We start from the raw sequence: 22,891 nt of genomic DNA on the forward strand, positions 1-22,891 counted from the left end.
TGGTTTAAAAAAGCAGAGCTAAAACCTGATGACAGGGCGATGAATTGGGTCAACCTGTTTCCGTCTTTGTTTCATGGAAATGGTTGGGTTTCAAGGCGAGGGCTCTGCCCTGGGTTGGGTTTTCCTCCAGCATGATGCTGAAGCTTCTCTGCAGGGCTGAGGAAACTTGTTGGGTTGCCCTGATTTTCTTGTTCTTCCTTCGGCATCTATTTTTGGACAATCTGGGGTCGTTGCAGCTTCATCTAACAGGTATGGCTGCTCTTGCGTTCTCACGCTCAGCAGAAGCCAGTTTTGGGAAAGGCTAGGCTGGAGGAGGAGCCAAGCCAGGGAGAAGCCCATCTTTAATCCACAAGCATCCTTCAGGAATTTGGGCAAAACGTGTGCAATTCAGAGAGTGATAAATGAGGCATGAAGTGGATATCAAATTGTCTTTTCTTCTGACCAGGAAAAGCCCTTTGCTCTTCCCCTCCTCCATCTCAGGGTTTTTCTCTGCACTATTTCTGTTCCCAAAGTGTACCCAGAATGAGCTGAGGGCGACTCAGCTCTTCCAGTTCTCCCCAAAATATGGCTAATCTATTTTTTTTCCTCCTCCTCAAGCCCTCTCAGTACCTTGTAGCTTCTTCAGAGTTTCCTTCAGGGCACTGTTCCGCCATGAGAAGTGACAGACTCTCTCTTCCGACTCTGGAGAAACATCTGCTTGTGGCTGGAAAGTCACTTTCCCACACCTGAGGGGAAAAAAAACCCCAAACAACCCACACTTTTGGAGTGATTATCATCACTTTAGGAAATCTGATGCCACCAGAAATGAGGTGATGGTATTTCTAGAATGTTGGGGATTTTTAATCTCACTGCCTTGTCAACCCAAACCTCAAGGAAAGCAAAGGCCAAATTTCCCTGTTGGATTAATCTTTGTTAAAATTTTGTTTTTTATTCAGATGATGAGAAATGTCCTGCTTGGGAACGCTGGGCTAGAGAAAAGAGCCGAGACTTTGCGGTGGAATTAAAGCCAGCCTTTGCCAATGTGGAGGTCATTTTGAGACAAAAGCTCCTTTGATGAACACACCCCCAGAAACGGTCAAGAGAAGAGACAAGCGGGTAACGGCGGTACCCAAAATGCCCTCCAGTTTTGCAGTTTCCCTGAAGCAGACGTGTACTCCGCAGCCACCGGTGACTTTTCTCATCCATGGTTGTTGCTCTTCGAACAACTCATGAAAGAGCTGTTCAGAGAGGCCACGTACCTGCTTATGGTGCTTTTCACATCCTAGCAAAAGGAGAGAAAAAGAGAAAATGAAGGTCACTGTGAGGTTTTCTCCTTAAATCACAACAGTGCTGCATAGTTTAGCTAGGGATGGACCTCTTGAGTCTCTGCTCCAACCCTCTGCCCAGGGCTGTGTCCAGGTAAGGTCTGAATACCTGCAGCGATTGAGATGCCCACATCTAGAGGAACCCTAACCCAAGGAGGCACCACGCTCACAAGCAAAACATTTTTTCCCCAAATCTAGAAGAAATTTATCTTTCTGCAAACTGTGCTGGTCATCTCTTCTCCTTTCATTAGAGACCTCTAAGACACCAGCTCTGTCTGCTCCATCATCCTATTAGACCACTACAGATTACCATAGCCCCCAGCAGCAAAAATAGACACTAACGACCCTGATCAGCCCCACCTGAGACCCACCCATGGCTCAGGGGCTGTATTTAAGCTCTGTCCTGGGGTATTTAATCTGTTTGCAAGATGCCTTGGAGGAGCATGGCCGTGGACCCTGCTGATCCACCCCACGGGCTGCATTCCTAACTTGCCTCCTGCTCATGGACCTACCTGCTGCTCTGGGCTGCCCTGCCCTGCTCCCCTCTCTCAGGTACTGCAAAGATGGCGTGAAGGCTGGTAATGCTCTTGGTCCCTGCGTCGTTGTGCTCAGCTCCCCAGAACATGGAGAACCACCAGCCCTTACCATTCCCTGCCACAAAGTGATTTGATCCCCCCTTTTTTTTTTCCATCTTTCCAGGCTGCAAATCTCCCCCTCCTCATCCCCTTGGGGGTTTCAGAGTTAAGGATAGAAGAGGAGCAAACTGGAACTGGGAAAGCCCAACTAGCTAAGCTAGTAACTGTCTGGTGGGGAGGACTCTACCTACAATTTTCCCTTGAAAAGCTGTAAACTCTCACCTGCATGAATTCACTCACCGATTTCTGACTCTTCTCTTCTTGCCCTTGTGTTGGGGTGTCCAGCTGGGAAGCATCTTCCAAGAGCTTGGTGGCATTTTTTGCCTGCCTCTTCTCAATCTCATTTTTCAGGTCTTCCAGCTGTGGAAGCAAGAAGAGCTCGTGTCCCCCTGGGACCTGCAACGTCCTTAAAATCTGAGCACGGTCTGTCAGGGCTCAGCTTCTATCCTCCCCTTTTAAGATGCGAATGAAGGAGCGGTTGGATGGGAAACACCATGAGGATTTCATGGAAAGGCGTTTCCCACAGGAGGAGGTCACCCGTGGAGCCAAATCCCTGCTAACTTTTCTTGGATTCCTGGAGAAATCTGGGTGGGAAAAAGAAATCCGACCTGATGCAGAACAGCAACACACAGGTTTGGGAGGAGAGATGCTGATGAAAGCCACAAAAACTCTTGCAATAACGTGGGCAGAAAGCCACACTATTCCTGCACGTACCAGCGCAAAGCAACCAAAAAAGGATCTAAGGATCTAAAGAAATGACCCTGGAGTCAGCGTACTACTGTCCAGGGACTTCAGAGGTCGGGGAGGTTGACACCTACCAGCTCCTCCAGTTTTCTGCACTCCAGGGTAGCTGTCCTTCCTCAGAGACGTTCTCTCTCTGCCTTCAGAAAACCGAATCTCTGCCTGAATTTCTCCCGAAGCAAACTAAAAAAACCTGTTGTTTTTATCCCTTTGATGGAGGCTGGATCTTTCTTTCCCTGTTCCTTCCCAGTCCAGGTTAAAACTGCGGCATGGATGCGTTGAGCCTGCGAGTCAGGTCTTGGTGCCATGTCTCCTGGGCAGGAGGAGGTGACACCCTTAGCCTGATGTGCTAGGAGCATCATGTTTCTCCCTTGTCAGTCTTCCAGCTTTTTATCCTGGGGAGCTGTCGAGGGCTGTCGCCTCACTGCTTTTATCTTTCTCTTTTTAGGGCTGGGCACTAGGCAAAACCATCAACCCTCCCAGAAAAGGGCCGGAGGCAAGAGGTGTTCAGGCTGACAGTAGGGTGAGTATCTCTTGAGGCTTGGTGGGACCATGGATGGGGAGAGCGCAGGAAAACAGGGAGGGAAATGTGTAGCCAGAACTTTGTACGTTCTGGAAGAGAGGGGCTGTGACTCAATGCTCGTAAAGTGGGACAAGTTGGGGGTCCTTAGGACCCCTGTCACCACTGTGCCTACAGCCAACCATCACTACTTGCCCTCCAGGAAGAACTACCCTGGCTCTGAGCTCACAGGGAAATGATTCTGGGCAATTTATCACCCGCTGCTGCTTTGTTAAGCTCCATGGCTAAATATATATATATATTTTTTGCATGGCAGCAACTGGGAGTTTGAGCCAGGGTCACTGTGACCCAGCTGAAGGGCTACCAACTGAGATAACTCTCCCAGCTGTAACCAGTTGGCCAGGTTTGGAGATGCAAATCTCATTTCCAGCAAACTGTTCCCACCAGGAAAAGCTGCAGGGGAGTCGCTCACTCCGGGAACAGCAGGACTGGAAGCAAACACCCCGCAACCACTTCCCAGGGAAGCATGGCCTGCGGTGAGCAGGTTGGGAGGCAATCTGTCCTGCCAGACGCAGGAGGTGGGTGCAACCAAGTGAACACTGGCATCTAATGAGACAGGTCCTTCTGAGTTGGGCTGTTTTGCTCTTTGGTGGTGAGCAGCTCCACACCCCGGGCAGAGCCTAGAGCACAGCTCCTTTCATCTCAAAATGAGGTGCCTACGGTTGGGCAAATGAGTTGCACCCTAAAAGCATCTACAGAGCCTGGAAAACCAGCTGGGGTGGAGACATCCGCATTGCAGATTTCTAGAGTGAAGGGAGACCCTGGAAGAGAGCTGGAGTTGGGAGAGAGCTGGATGGAGATCAGAGACACAGAGGGAACCTGTGGCCCTGAAGAAGTCAGCAAAGCGTCGGTCTCTTCCTCCAGGGAAAGCACAGAGTTTCACTGGGATTTGGTGTTTTGAGTCGTGTGTCTTTCAGCAGGTGGGACCACGGTGGTTCAAGGACCTCCAGCAACCCGCAAACACATCCTTGTAGAACATCTCGAGAGCTTTTCCCCTGATTCTCCCAGGTTTTCTTCTTAGGTCCTTCCTGCATGGACCCAACATGCAAGGTGACACCTAGGATCGTACTCCTCCCTGTCAGAGATGTGACAAAGGGAAAGCAGATGAGCAGGGAGAAAGAGCAAAAATATTCACAGTTGTTTGCTCAGAAGTCTTTCCCAGTAGCCCTGATTGACCTTTTTTAATAAATCCTCATGCTTGAGCTCCTGCAGTGATTTCAGGCTGGCTTTGCAGAAGGCAGATGTCTATCCTGCAGCAGGATCCCCCACGTTTCCCAACTGGTGAGACCAAGCAACAGCGATGCACTGGGCTGAGGAGTGTGGACGGATGGGAAGATGTCACAGCGTGGCAAACAGCACCAAAATACCAGCCGTACCAGGACCCATGGGGATGGTGAGATGGGGCTTCATCACGAGTTGCCCATTCGTCTCTCGTAAGTTATTCTGAGCCCAGCATCACCCACTCCCTCCCACTCTCGCTCCTGGTTCCTCTTCTCGGTTCTATAATCAATAACGTGTATTTATTTTGGTGATGCCTCTTCCTCTTTCGGGTGATCTCGGAGAAAACCAGCAGTTTTTGAGGGAATCAATATAGGTGAGTTAGGCAGAAATGTCAGAGCTCCTGTCGCACCATTCCGGCTGCTTTTATAGTTGAGGGATATCTAACCAACATAGCCACAGGAGCCTCTGGTAGGGTTCATCCCATCTTATCCCTCCTGAACAGCCAACAGGGAGAAACAGGCTTTTTGTGGGAGTTATCCGGGAAGCTGGGTGTGTAGAATAGTGTGGAAATTTGCATTCCAGGTGGGTTTGTCTTCCCCCTGCAAAGAGGGCTTGGTTGGCTGGAAGTCCACCACGAAGAGGTGGAAAGGTAAGCGAGACATCCCCATGCTGCGTTTTTCTTAATCTCGGTGACTCAAAAGCTAAGGAAACCAGAATAATACACCCATAGCAAGGCAGAAAGTGGAGGGCAAAACAAAATGTTCTTTTATTTAAAATAAATATCAGAAACGTAGACAGAGGCAGAGAGCAGCTCCCCAGACAAAGAGAGCTTGTAGTGAAAGGCCACCTCCCTTTGCAGAACAGACTCTGGGTCTTCCTTGCGATTGATTTCAGAAAGAAAACATGTTGGAAAGAGATATAAATGGGAGGAGTCAGCCTGTTAAAGCCAAAATAAATTCAAAAAGACCACACTTTTGAAAGTCCTGATCACTCTGCATCCTTGACCACCCCCTCGATGTTCCCTTCTTCTGATGCGCTGACTCTATCATCTTGTTACCAGCTGATACTTCCTCCTCACCGCTGTCTGCCAGCATCCCATCTCCCCATCCTCACTGTACAGGTGCCATCCCAAAGGGGAAGGACATCGGAGAGGAGCAGCAAGTTCCTCCGGCGCAATGCTCTGAGCAGCCACAGCTGGCATCAGGCAGGAGATGTCCCTGTCATTGAGGTCTGAATGACAAGACATTTCAAGGACAGATCCAGAGGGGAGACCTGAACCCTACCCAGTCCAGAGGGGACATCAGCTGCCCGGCCATGGACTGGTCCTCTGAGGTTGGGGTTTGGGTGATTTCTTGCAAACGAGCCCCTATCCCCATCTTGAACCAGGGGAAGACCCTCTCCCCGTTGAACGAGGCTTTGGTATAAACCAAGATGGGAGTGTCATCATCTGTGCTGAAAAATGCCACCCGCCCCCCTTCATAGTCCAAGGAGACCCGTATCCTCCTGGGAAGCGGGTTGAGATGCTGGTTGGCACGGGGGGATGTGAGGGAGTGATAAGCCTCCAGCGCCCAGACCCCCTCCTTGGGGGTGAAGTTCATCGGTCCCTTCCTCCTGACCGAGGCTCGGGCCACCCCCAGGGCCCAGACACCCCCCTGCCCCACCTCCACCTCCCAGAAACGCCTCCCCGAGGTGAAGCCCTGGCAGCCCAGCACACAGGGTTCAAAGTTAAATCTCTCCGGGTTGTCCGGGAGGTCTTGCTGCATCAGCTGGCCCCTGGCTTGTTTTTGGTCCTCGGAGAGATGAAGGTTGGGGTGAGCCGTTGCTGGGTCCAGAGTCACATTGGCTGCAGGACAAGGGAGAACCAGAGTATTGGAGGTGCAGGAGAGGCTGGAGATGTTTGTTTTCCTCCCAGAATCTGGGACGAGCCCCACTCTCCTGCTTCTCCCAGCTCTGGATTCTTCATGGGCAACAGGGGCAGGTCTGGGGCTGGCACCGGCCTTGGGGTCCCCCAGCAGAGATGCCCCTGGGTGGGAGGAGAAGAGGCAGAGGACAAAGCATGGAGCAGAGGCTTGGGGAGGGGATGGTGGGAAATTCTTGGGGAGGGAAGGAGAAGTGCAAATGCTCTTCTCAGGTGTTGCTTTTCTTTGGGTCGCAGAGGGGCATATGGCTTCATTAGGACCGTATCTCAGCCCTGGATACACCAGGAGCATCACCATCAGGGTGCTGTCACCCTTCCTTTCCTCTCCCTGGGGGATTGCGCTGGTTTTATTCCCTTGGGAATCTCTTCCACAAGCCAAAAACCCAGTCTCTCCCACCCACTACCGTCAACTTACTTGGTTCTTGCAGTTGAAACATCAGGCTGTCTGAAGAGGAGAGAGATTTCATGGTGTCAGGTTTAGGTGGCAGCCAAACTGGCTGTGGCTTAGCTTCGTCAAGCAGGCTGGGGAGGCGAAACGGCTAAAGGGAGACTTGGGAGGGGAAATATTGAGGGTGTGGGGGCTTGGCTGGGTGTGAAGTCTCTTGGTTGACTTGCTCTGGTGCAGGTATTGGTGCTGCGATAGCTACGCAGCTCTCCCAAAGCCAAGGGAGATGAACCTCCTGGCCAAGCCAAACCCATCTCCGAGAGACACTGCAGCAGATTCCTCCCCTCACTGTAGCTTCCCCTCCCTGGCTTTGTACCCACGTGAACTTCGATTTTCCCACCAGCTTGGAAGTGATGGAGTCACAACAGCTTTTTTGCCTGGGACATGGAAGAGGACACTCCTTCGCTGAGCCTGTTTTTCCCCTCCTCTCCTCCTCCCAACTATTTTTGCCCCGCGAAAAACTGTCACTGTCCTTCTCTGGTTAAAAGCTTCAGCTGCATTTATTTACAACAATTCCTAGGTGGGTTTTGCGTTAGCAGCCAGCACACAACAACCCAGTTAGTCCCAGATATCGGGCGCACCAGGCAAAGTGCCTCCTCCTAACCTTGGCATTTCCTCAGCGTGCTTCTCACCAGGACGTTTCTCTGAACAAAGTCCTCGAGTCGTCTTTCCAGATCGGAGGAGATCTCCACCGGAGGGTTGAACTTCATCATCTCACAGCTGCGAAGAGGACAAAAGACATGTGTGATGTATGCGCTCATTTTCTTCTCCATAAACAGCCCAAGTGAAGCTATGGGATGGGCTGATGATACTTCTCCAGGAGAAAATAAAATCCCCCTTTTCCCTGCCCTCTTTCTTGGTGGTTTGTTTCCCCCAGGGGCAGCCGCCGAACGGATGTTTCTGAACGCAAAGCACCACGCGGGAGGCTGAGCCGATGGACTGCATCTGTCCGGTTTGAAACCCCGACCTCAGGATTCACCCAGCTGGCACCCCAGACCTCTCCAGGCACCAGAGCGTGGGGAAAGGGAGAAGGAGCCAAGTTACCTCTTCAAGAGTCTTCTGATGTCCTAAAGGTGGGGAGAGAGAGGAGAGAGAGTTGGGGAAGAGGAACAACAAGTGGTGTTTCTTCTAGCTAAAGTTGTATGTTTTTATGGCAAAGGAGTAGCAAAGAAGGACCCTCCCAATCCCACCTGCAACAATGCTAGAAGACACTGAGGAGTTCCCATGGGGCTGAATTTGGGCTCCCAGGTCTCGGGCTTTGCTCCATCCCTCCTTTCCCCACCAGTTCTGGTGCTCTGGGCTCCCACCTGCAGGAACTGGCTTGCTGGCTGCTGGAATTTCCCCTCCATCTCCCAGATCAGGGTGTCGAGGTGGGACATCTCCTCTGAGACCTTCGCCACTGCTTCCTCCTGGACCCTGGCGATGGCCCTGTCCACGTCTGCCAGCTGGGTCAGGAGGAGGCGCTCTTGATCCTTCAAAAATTGGTGCAATTGTTCGAATTCACACACGATCTTCTTCCCTTCGTTTTTGGTCTTTTCCTGCCAGGATCAGAGATGAGGGCAGGGGGATGGCAGAGGAGCAGGAGACCTCCCTGCACAGCAGAAGGCATGCCACGAGCATCTCTATGGCTCTAGTACCTGAAACACCGGCAAAAACCTCCCTCGTGGATTATTTTTATGGCTTTCTAGTTTCTATTAGTGTCTCATCTCTGAGGCTGACACGGGCTGCGACCACCCCAGACCTTTGCAGAAGGAAGCGGAATAGCCTCAGGTGAAGCTCTGCCAAATGGGTAGGGGATGATGGGGGCTACAGAAAAATCCCACACCCGAGAAAAGCAGATTAGCGCCTCAAGACCACCAGGCTGGTCTCAGGATGTATTTAGACTAGATACAAGGAAGAAATTTTTTAGTATGAGGGTGATGAAACACTGGAACAAGTTGCCCAGAGAGGTAGTGGAAGCCCCATTCCTTGAAATATTTAAGGCCAGGTTGGACGGGGCTCTGAGCAATCTGGTCTGGTTGAAGATGTCCCTGCTCGCTCCAGGGAGGTTGGGCTAGATGACTTCTAGAGCTCCCTTCCAACCCAAAGCATTCTATGATTCATTCTGTGATACCATGTCCTCAGTGAAATTCAGCCAACGCAAGGATGAATTTCACACCAAACCACCTTGATGGTCATTTAGGTCGTAGCAGGGGCTGTTCAGCAGGCTGAGCCTAGAAGCAAAACCGAAAGATGCAACCTCGACTGGGCTCTGTAAGAGGGAGATTTAAGCAGTTTAGGGGGGAAAAAAAGAAAAACTTCCAGGCAATCTGTCTGTACCAGGCTGGGGAATGCCTGCCTGCCCAGCTCCCTTGCGGAGGAGCTGCAAGGTTATCTCCCAGGCACAGGCTCCGGCTGATGCGAAACCCCAGCAGGTAAACATCGGGTTGGCGGGGCGCCCAGAGCAAAAGGCACAACGCTCTGCGAACCAAACATGCAACATCCAGCCTCAAAAGACACCGGCGATGCCGGGGTGGGTGGAGAGACCCACCTGGCCCTGGCATCCTGCTGCAGGGCACCTACCAGGTAGGAGTTCTTCCTTACTCCTTTTTTCCTGCTTTCCAGGTATTTTTCTCTCTCCTCCTTTAAAGCCTGTAGGTAGGCTTGGATTTCTTCCTGAGGATAAAGAAAAGGTGTTCTTGGAGGAATTGAGAAAAATCGCTTTTTTCCACTAAAATTAATTCTCCCCTCAAGTTAGATGGGAGAGGCTTTGCCTAAACACTGGCTCTTCCGCAAGGAGCAGAGCTGGAGGAGGAGGAAGGTCCACCAGCAACCTACGCCACCCCACAGAAAGAAAACACAACCCACAAACACCAACCTTGCTGCAAGCAAGGGGAAAAATTCTGCGGAGGAGCAAAACACCGGCAGCAATCAACAGCCCGTGTCCTCGGAGACGTGTGAGAGCGAGATAAGCACACAGCGAGATCTCCCACAAAAACACTCCCAGCCTCCAGGACTTGGAGGTTCTGGGGTAAATATCTCTGTATTTACTAACCACTGGTGGATTTATTCGGCATGTATTTACACAAGGGCTTTTCGAACCCGCAGAAGCCTTCAGCTTCAACACCTTGCAGCGAGGAGTTCCTCCTGTTAATGCCGTGCGGTGTTGCGCTGTGTTTGCTCTGCCGAAGTGTGGACTTTTCGGTGTGAAAGACGAAGAGAACGGGTTTGGATCAGCAGGAGAACAGAAAAGGAGCAGAGAGAAAGGGAAGAGACACGAGAAAGATATTTCTCTGTATTTGAAACGAAGGAAACGGAATAGGGGAACAAATATTCAAAATTGCCTTCAATGACTGATTTAACCATGTAACAAAAAATAAGCAGGAATTCGTGGTTATTTTTATGTATTTTGAATATTTATCACTGTCAGTATTTCAGTACAGGCAAGTCAACAGCAGAGTGAAATGAGGAAAAAGGCTAACAAGGTATTTTTATTTCTCACAGGCTGTTGGCAAAGGTTAATAAATTAAAGGTCAGGGGGAAAAAGATCTGACAGGAACATTGTGGAAAAGCAAACACTCACACAATAAAACGCCAACATATGGGTAACTGCCCTAGTGAGGCCTCATCTGGAGTACTCTGTCCAGTTCTGGGCTCCCCAGTTCAAGAAAGATGAGGAGCTCCTGGAGAGAGTCCAGCGGAGGGCTATGAGGATGAGGAGGGGACTCGAGCATCTCTGCTACAAGGAGAGGCTGAAGGAGCTGGGCTTGTTCAGCCTGGAGAAGAGAAGGCTGAGCAGGGATCCCATAAAAATGCCCATAAATATCTGCAGGGTGAGTGTCAGGAGGATGGGGCCAAACTCTTTCCAGTGGTGCCCATCGACAGGACAACGGGCACAAACTGAAGCAGAGGAAGCTCCAGCTGAACATGAGGAAGAACTTCTTCGCTCTGAGGGTGACAGAGCCCTGGCCCAGGCTGCCCAGGGAGGTTGTGGAGTCTCCTTCTCTGGAGATATTCGAGACGCACCTGGACAAGGTACTCTACAGCCTACTGTAGGTGACCTTGCTTTGGCAGGAGGGCTGGACTAGATGACCCACAGAAGTCCCTTCCAACCCCTACCATTCTGTGCTTTGCAGCCTCGCCACGGAGAACAGATGCAGCCGAACAACCACGCTTTGCCCCTGGAAAGGGATTTTCCAAGAGATGGGAGGTGCAAGCACATCCCCAGGCTTTACCTTATATTCCTGGGCGGCTTCCTCGATGGCGACCACAGCGTGGAAACGGTGAGCCTGGGACCTGTCGCACACCACGCAGATGGGCTGCTGGTCCTCCTTGCAGAAGAGCTTCAGAGCCTCCTGGTGCTGCTTGCAGAAGTTCTCCTGTCCCGCTGCTCCTCCTGCCCGCGGGCTCAGCTGCCTGGCGATCTCGGCAATGTTTGCCAGCTCTCTGCTGGGACGGAAACTCTTCCGCAAAGCCGTCTGCCGGCACTGGGGGCAGCAGAAATGTGCCTCCAGCCCTTCCCAGCAGCGGGTGATGCACGCCCGGCAGAAGTTGTGGCCGCAGTGGATGGAGACGGGGTCTTGGAAATAACCCAGGCAGATGGAGCAGGAGGCTTCACCGTGCAGGCTTTCCACCGGGCTCTGTGTAGCCATGGCTCTTCCCAACCTACCTCCAGGACAGGATCAAATGAGCTTCGCTTTGCAGGAAGAAGAGGAAGATGTTCCTCCTTCTGGCTTGGCCGTTTTCTCCTTGCGAATGGGAGAAATCAACTCCCAGCCCCAACGCTGTGAAACGGCGGCACGGGAGGCACGGAGAGGAGCGAGAGGAGGGCGAGCGTGTGTGATGCTTCCTCCTCGCCTCCTGCCAGCCTCCCACCAGTTTTGGTTCAGTTGGCTTTCTGAGCCAGATGTGAGTCAGCAGATAGGAGGTTGGAGGGCAGGGCTGCTCTTCAGCAGGACCAGGACTGGCTGGAGAATTGATTGGGCAGAAATCTTATGAAACTCAGGGGTGGGATACTCTCTTGCAGCAGGACCAACCACAGGACTTCAGGGTTTTGGGGTTGACCAGTTGTCCATGAGTCAGTGGTGGGACCATGTAGCAAAGGTGTCAACCCCATATGGGGCTGCATTAGCAAGAGAGGAGAGGAGAGGGACTTCTCCCCTCCATCAGCACATGTGAGGGAAAATCTGGGTATGGGGACCAGTTTGGGGCTTCCCAGTGTGAGGAAGACAAAGCCAGGCCACCAAACTGGATGGATGGGGAGAGATTGGTGTTATCCAGCCTGGAAAAGAGGAGGATCGAAGAACTGCCTGCAACCACCCAACAGGGCTAGAGAGAGGACAGAGCCAAACTCTGATTTCTCCCAACCCACAACTCTGGGAAAGGCGGCTGAAAACCCACGGGGTTCAACACCAGAGCCTTCAACCGTGCATGTTCTTGCCAGTACTGTGAGGTTTTGGGGTTATAAGAGGTCTTGGTGGGAAAATAGCAGATATTACACTTAATTCAGTGGTACCCTCTTTACTTTTCTAGCAGCTAAACCAGGAACCAGAGCGAGCTTCTTCAGCCCTGCAGGAACAATGTTACTGAATGTCGAGGTAAGGAGAAATTGGAAAGGGTGGGAAAAGAGTAGAAGGGATTCAAGCCATGAAATCGGTGTCCCAGGGGCTGTTGCGCAAATTCTAGGCTTCATTTTCCTGCTCGTCCTGGGGTGATATTCCCTAGCAACACCTTGGACAGTGCCCAAACTTTAAAAAATCCGCAAGTCTGCCCAAGATGATCCCTTCTCAGTCTGCTCTTCTTGAAAACCCCATGAGAATGAGATTCAAAGCGGACACCGGGACTCGTTTTCTCCGCTTTATTCTTTGCCGTCCATACAGTCCCAAGGTATAGTGTGGTTTCCTGGATCAAACCAAAGGCTTGTCCAGAGCACGTAATGCCCGTCTTGCTGCCCGTGCTGTCTCAAGGAGCCAGCTGGATCCTGGACTCCCAAACCCAGAAGAAAGGCAGGATCTTCTCTCCATTGAAAGATGTCGGAGGAAAAGCGAAAGCCAAGGTCTCGTTATCGGCATCGAAGAAAGCCACATGTCCCTTCTCGTAATCCAGAGAGACCCGGATAGTCCTCGGCCTCCCATTCAGAGGCTGAACTGTTTCGAAGGAGGTGAAAGCTTGAAACCTGTCCCCACAGATGCCAACAGCCCAGATCCCCTGGGAAGGGTCGAGGTTAATCCAACCCTTTCGCCACGCTGAGTCCCTGGCCACCCCCACAGCCCAAAATCCCCTGCTCCCCAGCTGCACCTCCCAGTAGTGCCTCCCCACTGTGAAGCCTTCGCAACCCAATACGGAGCAGTAGGTATCAAATCTCTGAGGATTGTTGGGCAAATTCCGGGGCGTCTCATCCCACCTCACGCTCCGCCGGTCGTCGGAGAGGACGAGGTGGGGGTTTGCTGTGTCCGGATCCAGAGTCACGTTTGCTGATGGGGAGAAAAGCGTGAGAGAAGAAAAGCAGCACGTCAGAGGGGAGGTGATGGATATTTCTCCCCATCTGCACCCTCTTGTTTTTTTCCAGAGATGAAATCTTGGCCTGACCGAAGCGATTTGGTGAAGGCCTTCTCCATGAAATATGCCATACGTATCTACTTAAAGGCTCTAATGATTTGTATTATTTTTAATTCTGATCAAAGGGGAATAGAAATTCATCTTGCCAAGCCACCAGGAAAAGTGTGAATTCCCTGCTTTTGCTGTCTTTTCTCACTTGAGTCCGCTTCTTCACCCCAGCATACCTCCAGTCTCCTGCAACTTACCCCACTGCACGTCCAGTTCAACTGGGAGGCTCTCTGGAAGGAGAGAGGAGGAGAGAAGTGCCGTTAGTTAGTTCGTGGGGGAGAGGGAGTGTATTAGAAATGGGTAAATACACGGAGGTGCGTTTCTGCCCTTGCAAAACAAAGTCACCAGGTGAACAAGTCCAACTCATGGATGGATGGACCTCCAAACCCAATGCAACCAGCTTTATGAGGATACTTCTTTAATTCAGAGTTGACTGCACCAATTACTGATTGGAGATCAGAGGAGGGAGCAGGACAGTTACCTGAACATGGAGAACAGGACAAGGGGCAATGGGCACAAACTGAGGCACAGGAAGTTCCGTCTGAACATGAGGAAGACCTTCTTCCCTCTGAGGGTGACGGAGCACTGGAACAGGCTGCCCAGGGAGGTTGTGGAGTCTCCTTCTCTGGAGATATTCAAGACCCGCCTGGACAAGATCCTGTGCAGCCTACTGTAGGTGACCCTGCTTCGGCAGGGGGGTTGGACTAGATGACCCACAGAGGTCCCTTCCAACCCCTACTATTCTGTGATTCTGTGATTCTGTGAACAGTCTCAAAATAGCTCATTCGGGGCTCATCTACGTAAATACAACCATCTGATCGCGATAGGTGGACTTTGCATGTTGACTCCCTCGTGGATGGCTAGACGTTACCTACAGCCTGCTTGGTTTAAACAGAACCAGAATAAAGAAATTAACTCGTTTTCTTTGTGTAGCTAAAGGGAGGGACTTGCTCTAGTCCTTGGCCTTCAGATGTGTGCGCAAATATGCCTGGGAGCGCAGTTACCCTCCCTCTTCCAGCCCCAGATAGGAGGGTTATTGAGTAACTCCTTGTTAGCATTCCTTCACCGGTAACTGGCTAGCATCCACTCCTCTCCAGCTGCAGAAGACTTTCCCCTTCATTTGTACCTTTGAATTTCTTCAGGGCTTCCTTCAGAACGATGTTTTTCTGGGATAAATCCTTGAGTCTCTTTTCCACTCTGGTAAACTTCTCTGTCAGTTGCTGGAAAGTCCTTGCTTCACACCTGGAAGGAGAAGACTTCTGTATTCCTTCCTTGCTGAATGGCACATGTGGAAACTCTGCTTACAAAAGCTGCCAGGTGAGCTTATTTCTCCCCAGACTTCAGACTGAGTCAGTTGAGACGTTGCCGTGCATATCAGTGGTCCCAATGTCCCTGTAGAGGACATGCATTTGCCCTGGACCTCCTTGAGGATGGATATTGGCTTCCTCCAGCTGAATGGAGAAGGTGCTGGGGACATGATCTCACCCCAGGGCCATCTCCTCCCTAGCTTCTTCCTCACCCTGTGCACTGGGAACTCTGGTGGAGAGGACAACCTCTCTTGTTCCCCTATCCCTTCCGCTCTGTGCCACCGCTGGAGACAACCATCTCCTCCGGAAAGGGAGAGCCACGTACCTGGTCAAGGCACTCCTGGCATCCTAAAGGAGAAAGAAGACGAGAATTAAACTTTGAGTGATCTTCAGGCCCATTTATACCTCTTGTCTCCCTAAGCTGTTGTTTGCAAGCACATTTTGCCTGTTTTGGGTTTTCTTGTGCCAGCACAGAGGAACATCAGGGACCTCTTGTACTCCTACAGCAGCCCATTTGGCCTCTTCAGTCTGGTCCCTGGCTAGAAGAAATGCTCAATGCAGCTGATGGAATATTATATCCATGCCCAAACACTGCTGCTTCTTGTGTCCTGGCGTTGCCTGACGTGGTCCCTTGGGAAGGGAAACTGTGGTCCTCTGCTGGGTGGCCTCACCCTGGTTTCATTTATTAGGATTAATTTATTAGGATTCATTTATTAGCCAGGATTAATTTATTAGGCCAGGACTCATTTATTGGCTCTTGCCACAGTCCTGCAAGACACACATTGATCTCCCTTGCTTTGCCTGGGGTTGGGAGGGAAGCAGTTGGTGGGTGCTTCCAAGAGGCTGAAAGTCTAATTCTGGAGTTCTCCTCATGGGTTGGATACCACAGAGCACAGCTCATTAATGTTGACATCCAATATACAAGATGGCTTCTTCATTAAATGAGCATGTAAATGAACTACTCAAAATGTCAAAGCAAAGAGAGGAGGGAGAGACCACCACCACAACAGCACATTCAGAGCGTTGCAAACTCCATTGCCTAGCTCCTCGTTCTCACCTGCAGGGATTTATTCTCTGGCTGTGGGTTCATCCCTTGCAGCTCCTGGATGAGGTTGCCCAGGTGGGAGATCTCCATGGAGATCTTTCTGTCATTCTCAGTCTGGGTCTGGACTATCTGCTTCTCCACGTCCTCCAGCCACATCAGGAGGAGACGTTCCTGTTCATCCTGGAACTGGTGCAGCTGCTTGAACACCAACGTGATTTTACACCTCTCGGCTCTTGTCTGCTGCTGCAAGGAAGAGAGATGGGGAGGGATGAGAACAGAAGAAATCCAAGACCTACAAAACCTGGTTGAATAAAGGACTGGTTGTTGGTCCCGAGGCCGTTCTAAGTCCGTTGCCCGTCTCTGCTCAGCTTCATCCCAGAAGCCTTCCCTGTTCCCAGGAAGCTGCGATGAGACAGCTGTCATGCTTTCTGCTTTTGAGGAAAACACAAACTCTCACTTCCTTTTGAGCTACGGATCCGTCCCCCAACCTCTGGTAGCCCAAAACTGGGCTGGGAGGTGGTGGAAACGTCTAGCGTGGTGGACTCTCCAAAGGAGATGTGTCTGCATCTGGATGCTCAGATGCCCCAAGCTGCCATGAGAGCCACCACCCTCACCGGGACCCAGAGAGCTATGCAGCAGTAGAAAAGCCCTATCAGGGTGCGAGCTGAGCACGAGCACCTCCATGGACCTCATGGTTAGTGTGGCTGACCCATCTCTGGGGCTGGGTGGCAGAAAGCAGCTCCTGGGGTGCAGCAGTCTGAGGCAAAGATGGGGAGATCTGAAGAGCCATCCCTCTGGAGCACCATCCCACCACCTCATCAGGCAAATCTGCCCAGGAGGACCCGCGTGGCCATCTCCTCTGTCCAAAAAGTGGCTCAGCTAAGCTGCAAGCACCTCCCTTCAACCATTTGGAAACCACCTCGCTCTCCATTAGCGTTTCGTGGCTGCCGGTTTCCCCTCCAGAAACATCTGCGTTTCATTCATGGGTGCCTCACCAAGATGGAGCCAGAGAAAGAGAGACAGGCCCATCTGGGTGCATCAGCTGCAGATGTTTTCCTCCTCACTGCAAATTTAAGTGCCGACCCAACACCTTCAGACCTGCAGAAGACGTCTCCACGCATACAGCAGCGGTGAGTACCTACCAGGTACTTCTGGCTTCTCTTCTCCCCGGTCAGTTTTAATCCTTGGAGCCTTTCTCTTTCATCCTGGAGGCTCTTCAGTTTGGTTTGGATTTGCTCCTGGGTGTAAAAAAACCCCAAGTAATATTAATCTGCGAGTCGTAGGGGAGAGGGACGCACAGCTTTAATGTCGCTTTAGCTAATTCCTGGGGTGTTTGAGCATGAGACCTCCAGAACTCGGAAATATTTGACTGTTCTTTCCTTTGCTGCCCGTCTTCACCCCCAGACCTTTGCTGCCCCTCTTCACCCCCAGACCTTTGCTATGAAGGATTTTTTGATCGAAGAGTCATATCAAGGCAGTATTTAATATTGTGGCCAGCTGTTTTCTATGTCCACCATAATCTGTTCGGCCTCGGTTGGCTCATTTTATCGCCTCGTGAGTACGACGCCCATAACCAGGTCCCCCAAAGTGCTGCAACTTCCCATCACCTGCTGAATCAGCATTTCTGCCCAAACTTGTCACCTTCAGCTCCTTCTGCAAACCGAGGAACAGAGAATAAGAATAAAGTCCCTAGAGTTTGTTTTTAGGAGGAGATTAATTGCACCTTAGGAATGCCCTGGGCTTTTTAACGTCTACTCCTAGGAGACCTTCCCATGAGAAACGCCGACAGACGTTCTCAGCACTCACATCCCCCCCTGACCCCCTTTTATTTTTTGTCAGCTTATTTTCTCCCTCCTGCCCCTCACGCTTTCTTCCCCCTCCATCTTTTTTCGTGCCCGCAGCATGACTAAAGTCGCTTTTCACCTCCCCATTCCCAGTCATTTCTCCCCCTGTGGGCAGCATGAAATGTCACCGAGCTTCCTCCACACCAGCACCGACTCCATCTCCTCCTCCTCCTCCTCCTCGCCCCATCCTTCCTCCAGGGAATTAAAAATTCCTCCCAGCATTGTCACGGTTATCCTGAGGCAGCTGGTCAGAAAGAAATTCCTTCGGGGAGAGGTTTGCAGCAGAAAGGACGACTCATCTGGGATTTCCGAGGCAATTCTTGCACAAAAGTTGGCAACAGGAGCCCTGCCCGTGCACAAGGTGGGGTCCAGCTTTGCTAATTTGGGTATTTTCTGTGAGCTGCCAGCCTCAGCTTCCTTTGTGGTCCCCGGAGAGGGTGACAGAAAATAGAGCGGTGGCTTTCTGTAAAGGGATCCAAGCGGACAGGGCCACCCTGAGGAGTTTAAATTGAAATCCCTCCTTGGAGGTCGTGGTGAAAACCGGGCTTGAACCGATTCGCACCGCCCGAGGGTGACCCCGAGAGCGGATTTTGCTGGCGGGCTGGGTCTGACCCAGCACATTGAAGTCTCTGCTCACCCCGAGCTGGGCTGTTCACCTCACCGTGCATCTGGGTGGCTGCATCATGGAATGGTTTGGGTTGGAAGGGACCTCAGAGGACCTTAGAGGTCATCTCGTTCCGCATCTAGGCAAGGCTGGAGCCAGGGCAGCGATGCAAAGCTATCCCAGCTAGATGATCTACCAGCTCAGCCCAACTCAGAATCACAGAATGTTTGGGGTTGGCAGGGACCTCTGTGGGTCACCCAGTCCAACCCCCCTCCCGAAGCAGGGTCACCCAGAGCAGGCTGCACAGGACCGTGTCCAGGTGGGTCTTGAATATCTCCAGAGAAGGAGACTGCACAGCCTCCCTGGGCAGCCTGGGCCAGGGCTCCGTCACCTGCAGAGGGAAGAAGTTCTTCTTCATGTTCAGCTGGAGCTTCCTCTGCTTCAGTTTGTGCCCATTGCCCCTTGTCCTGTCGCTGGGCACCACTGAACAGAGTCTGGCCCCGTCCTCCTGACCCCCACCCTGCAGATATTTATGGGCATTTCTAAGGTCCCCTCTCAGCCTTCCCTTCTTCAAGCTGAAGACTTGTTTCATCCCAGATCTTGGGAAACCCTATGGGACATCCTTCCCCACAACACTGGGAAGGTGGAGAAGCCCCTAGTTAGCAGACCTCAGCCTCTGCCGAGCCAAAAAACACCCCCCAAAAAAAACATTAAAGCACTGCGCTGCGGTTTCTTACTTTGCACTCCTGGGCTGCCTCCTCGATGGGGGAGACGGTGTGAGCGCGGTGAGCGTGGGAGCGGTCGCACACCACGCAGATGGCCGTCCGGTCCTCCTGGCAGAAGAGCTTGAGCGGTTCCTGATGCTTGCGGCACAAGCCGCCCGCTCCGGACGCACACCCCGCCCTCGAGCTCAGCTTCTTGGCGATCTCCGCCAGGTTCCTCAGCTCACGGTTCGGTCGGAATTTTCTTTTCTGGGCAATTGCTCGGCACTGGGGGCACGCGAACCTGCGGTCCGATTTTCCCGAGCACCGCGTGATGCAGTCGCGGCAGAAGCTGTGCCCGCAGTTGATGGACACCGGGTCGCTGAAATAATCCAGGCAGATAGAGCAAGACGCTTCTTTCTGCAGGCTCTCCAGCGGGTCACACTCGGCCATGGCTGAAGAAGAAGGACACGATTACTTTCGCTTCATTGAATTTTTTATTTTATTTTTTTTTCTCTTTCGGCGGCAGCTGGGAGTTTCCTCCTCAATCAGCCTTCGCTCTCCGAACCGGGAGGTGCTGTCTGCAGAGTGCAGCCTCGTAAAGGACGTAAAAGGAAGGAGGGGCGAAGAAAGGGGAATTTCGGGCCGTTTTCTGCGCGAAACGCAGTTTTGCATCACCCCTCTGAAACCTGAGTCACTCCAACAGGCGTTTCAAGGTCTTCAGAGGTTCGCTGCTGAAAAGAGGAGAGGGGAAAGAAGTTCCTCACCCTGACCCGGTGACCTCCGGATCCCAAACAACGAGCTGACGGCGGGGAGCGTTCAGCAGCAAGAACATCTTACGGATGCCACCGCTCTCCCCGTGCCCCTTGCCAGCACCTCCATGCAGCCAAAAAACTACATCACAAGGGGAAAAATACCCTTTCTTCCCTCTTTTTTTTCCCCAGGTGTTTTTTTCCCCAGCTGGAGGAAGAGCCATGGTGTTGGTCAGCCACCCCCAAGCTCAGCGTTGCTCCTGCTGACAGAGCTCAGCATCCTCAGCGCTCGCTTCGGAGGTGATCCCAGCCCGGACGAGGGCCAGACGCTCCCACGTAACCGCCAGGACCGGGAATAAACCCGATCCGAGGGATCTCCAGGTCAAACCCTGCCCAGGCTGAATCAGCTCGGAGCGTATATTAACTTTCAGCCGCGGCTGATCAGCCAAATCAGATAACACGATACGTTTGCGCGTCGTCATCTGCCTCTTTCCTTCCTCTCAAGCCGAGGAGTCGCTGGTTTAATTGCAAATGAGTAATCTCAGCTTTGATTTCTTCTCGGCCACCTCGGCTCAGGCTGCGCGGCTCCCGAGCCGCGAGAAGTGACTCGGCGGAGGAAATGAATCACGCAGCACCAGAAAAAAAAAAAAAAAAAAAAAGAGAGAAGTGCTTCAGACACCCTCGGCGAGATAAGTGTGGGCGTGCTCAGGGGTCACCGCGGTCGTTCCCAGCACCGGGGTTGGACCCATCCCGAAAGGGTTTTGGCCAAGGTGCTTTGACAGGCACCCCCGTGCCCTCCTCCAGCAACTCTCCGCTTGCGGGCAAGGCTTTTCTCCTTCCGAAAATCCTCCTGGCTACGTGTTCGGGCATGGGAAAGGCTTTTCTCCTTCCAAAAATCCTCCTGGCTACGTGTTCGGGCGTGGGATCTGCACCCTCCAGTAGCAGATAAACGTCGATCTCGTACCCACCCATGTGCCGTTGCCCCCCGACGCAAGCACAGATCCCAACCTTCAGCATCCTCCCGACAACGAAATCCGACCATCCCACCTCCTTCAGCTAAAGCTCCGGGGAAATATTAATTAACCGCAGGCTCGCGACGGGCTCAGGCACGGCCCCACACCCACCCAGCTGGACGCTGGGTTTCAACGCTCAGCGCCGAGGTACCAGCACGTCCACACTCCCCTCATTTGCTGCGTGAGAGTTTCTAAATCCTGGTTCCTCTGGGTTTAAAATTTCATTTTTTCTCCTCCCCGCAAGGGAAGGGATTCAACGTACCGCAAAGACACACTGGTTATTTTTTAGGTGACGAATGGCCACACCATTTTTTCCCCAGTACATTGCAGGAAGCAAAGCTCACGCTGACCAGTCTCTAAATTCACCGTCGCCTCCCTCCTTCCCCCTTTTTAAACCCGATCTCTTTTTCCAGCGGTTTCCCCGCCGCCCTCCACCACCTCCGACGTCGCGTCAGCCACCTCTCTGACCCCATGGCTCGTTACCACGAATTCAAGATGATTTGAAAACCTCTGATTCAGCTGAGAAGATGCTGAGCTCTTTTTTTCCCTGCTGAAGCCATCATTTTGACCCCCATTGTGGTACCTGTGTTATGATACGTGGTGCTGCTCAGTACCTGTGGAGGAGTTAACGATAAGATTGCAGTAAGCCCTTTAAACTAAAATGAAATAAAATGTCCTTTTCCATTTCTCGTGAGTTCGGTAACAATTCAGCCTCAGCTCAAGCTCTTTGGGGTCTCTCCCGAGTAGCAGGGTTTGTGTCATCCGTGTAGCTGCTGTGACGCCGCAGCTCCCGCTTCCCTCGAGCGTCGGCTGTGCGCGTCGATGGGAGCTCTTCTGCCTTGGGATTTGTATAAATTACAAATTAAAAAAACCCCACAAAACATATACATACCTCCCAAAACCAGAGAGGAAGATGAAGCAAAGAAAAAAAACAAGAAGGAAACAAATGTGGAGCAAAAACCGTGGCGGCGAGGGGAATTCGGCTGCGGTCCTCTCTGTGTCAGAAAGGGAAGAAGAAACGGGCTGTGACAGGAATTGGGCTTGGAAAATCGATAATGAGGGAAAATGATGGGGAAAAAGGGCTGGGATCAAAAGTTATAGGAAGGAAAAATGACGGAAGACAGGCTGTGGTTAAAAGATGGAAAGGGAAAATGGAGGAAGAGGGGCTGTGAGTAAAACGTATGGAAAGGGAAAAGGGAAAAAGGTGGAAGAAGAGCTATGATTAAACTTCTAGAAAGGGAAAATGATGGAAGCAGGGCTGTGACTCTCGTCCCTCGTCCCAGATCTTTCCTTACCCTTCCTTCCGCAAAACCCAGACCTTTGCTTTTAAGAAAAAGGCGAAGAGTTGGGGCTCAGCCGCTTTCCCGGGTGGGTTTTGGGGTGGTTGGGATTGAGTTTTATTCCCCACGAGAAAAATACGAACAACCGCCCAACGTGGGGCTCGAACCCACGACCCTGAGATTAAGAGTCTCATGCTCTACCGACTGAGCTAGCCGGGCTATTAGTGTTCTGTTGCCGAATAGGTCCTATGATGCTCGAGAGCGATCGTGAGCGTTGATGGAACCGGGAGCCGGGACACACACACACACACACACACACACACACGCGCGCGCGCGCACGCCTTATCCGGTGACTGTCGCCCAGCCCTGCTGCGAGCTGCAGCAGGGAGCTGTAGGAGCTAAAAACGCTCGTGTGGAGGTGGGGAAAAAAAAAAGGGGGGGGGAAGAAGGAAGAAAAATGTAAGTGTTTCTGCCCGGTTTCGAACCGGGGACCTTTCGCGTGTGAGGCGAACGTGATAACCACTACACTACAGAAACGCCGTGGAAATGTATGGGCCACATGGAGCTACCCTTGTGCAGGGCACCGAGGAGCGGGGGGCTCCGGCGGGGGGAAGGGTCCGGTGAGGCGGCAAAAAAAAAAACAACACATGGAAACAGGTAAAAAAAATAACCATAAATCATAAAACTCGGAGCGCCCAACGTGGGGCTCGAACCCACGACCCTGAGATTAAGAGTCTCATGCTCTACCGACTGAGCTAGCCGGGCTGCCGCGGTCCACTTCGCCCGCACCCCAGGTGGGGCCCCAGGCAGCCACGCCCCGCTCCAGCTGAGGCCGCGCCCACGCCCCTTAGGCCCAGCCCCCGCAACGCCTCTTCTGACACGCCCCCCCCGCCCCCGCTTAGACCTCCAAGACCGA

At 52.2% G+C, this 22,891-nt stretch overlaps 2 protein-coding genes and 3 non-coding genes across 7 annotated transcripts; all 5 read right to left on the reverse strand.

The window, feature by feature from the left end:
• Positions 1–5,229: 5,229 nt before the first annotated feature.
• Positions 5,230–11,771, reverse strand: LOC104328408 (zinc finger protein RFP). Of its 3 annotated transcripts, none has more exons than XM_075412399.1 (7): positions 11,059–11,771; positions 9,407–9,499; positions 8,035–8,316; positions 7,889–7,911; positions 7,449–7,564; positions 6,815–6,844; positions 5,230–6,324 (listed from the first exon to the last, which is right to left on the reverse strand). In XM_075412399.1, exons 1-7 carry the CDS (start codon positions 11,473–11,475, stop codon positions 5,729–5,731), a joined length of 1,557 nt encoding a protein of 518 aa, XP_075268514.1. In that variant the 5' UTR covers positions 11,476–11,771; the 3' UTR covers positions 5,230–5,728. The 3 variants fall into 3 exon arrangements, with proteins under 3 accessions (XP_075268514.1, XP_009931732.2, XP_075268513.1); XM_009933430.2 differs by having other exon boundaries at positions 8,152–8,382; XM_075412398.1 differs by having other exon boundaries at positions 8,035–8,382.
• A 748-nt stretch (positions 11,772–12,519) lies between these two features.
• On the reverse strand, positions 12,520–19,466 carry LOC104328398 (E3 ubiquitin-protein ligase TRIM7). Its single transcript, XM_009933419.2, has 7 exons — positions 18,967–19,466; positions 16,924–17,019; positions 15,794–16,024; positions 15,062–15,084; positions 14,556–14,671; positions 13,627–13,659; positions 12,520–13,296 (listed from the first exon to the last, which is right to left on the reverse strand). The coding sequence occupies exons 1-7, from the start codon at positions 19,381–19,383 to the stop codon at positions 12,785–12,787; spliced, it is 1,428 nt and encodes a 475-aa protein (XP_009931721.2). The 5' UTR covers positions 19,384–19,466; the 3' UTR covers positions 12,520–12,784.
• A 2,655-nt stretch (positions 19,467–22,121) lies between these two features.
• Positions 22,122–22,194, reverse strand: TRNAK-CUU (transfer RNA lysine (anticodon CUU)). The gene has a single exon. It is a non-coding gene; the product is annotated as a tRNA-Lys (tRNA).
• Positions 22,195–22,439: 245 nt separating this feature from the next.
• TRNAV-CAC (transfer RNA valine (anticodon CAC)) lies at positions 22,440–22,512 on the reverse strand. The gene has a single exon. It is a non-coding gene; the product is annotated as a tRNA-Val (tRNA).
• Positions 22,513–22,667: 155 nt separating this feature from the next.
• On the reverse strand, positions 22,668–22,740 carry TRNAK-CUU (transfer RNA lysine (anticodon CUU)). Its single transcript has one exon. It is a non-coding gene; the product is annotated as a tRNA-Lys (tRNA).
• Between the last annotated feature and the right edge of the window lie 151 nt (positions 22,741–22,891).

The sequence above is a fragment of the Opisthocomus hoazin genome, unplaced genomic scaffold, assembly GCF_030867145.1.
Source record: "Opisthocomus hoazin isolate bOpiHoa1 unplaced genomic scaffold, bOpiHoa1.hap1 HAP1_SCAFFOLD_159, whole genome shotgun sequence".
Lineage (NCBI taxonomy): Eukaryota > Metazoa > Chordata > Aves > Opisthocomiformes > Opisthocomidae > Opisthocomus > Opisthocomus hoazin.

Coding starts and splice junctions, on each gene's coding strand:
- LOC104328408 (XM_075412398.1), bottom strand. CDS start 11,475: ATGGCTACACAGAGCCCGGTGGAAAGCCTGCACGGTGAAGCCTCCTGC. Junction 7,912..8,034: donor GTCTTCTAGCATTGTTGCAG/GTGGGATTGGGA, acceptor CCCCACCTTTAG/GACATCAGAAGACTCTTGAA. Junction 6,325..6,814: donor GTTTCAACTGCAAGAACCAA/GTAAGTTGACGG, acceptor CTTGTCCTGCAG/CCAATGTGACTCTGGACCCA.
- LOC104328398 (XM_009933419.2), bottom strand. CDS start 19,383: ATGGCCGAGTGTGACCCGCTGGAGAGCCTGCAGAAAGAAGCGTCTTGC. Junction 16,025..16,923: donor AGAGAAGCCAGAAGTACCTG/GTAGGTACTCAC, acceptor TCTTCCTTGCAG/CAGCAGACAAGAGCCGAGAG. Junction 13,660..14,555: donor AGCCCTGAAGAAATTCAAAG/GTACAAATGAAG, acceptor CTCTCCTTCCAG/AGAGCCTCCCAGTTGAACTG.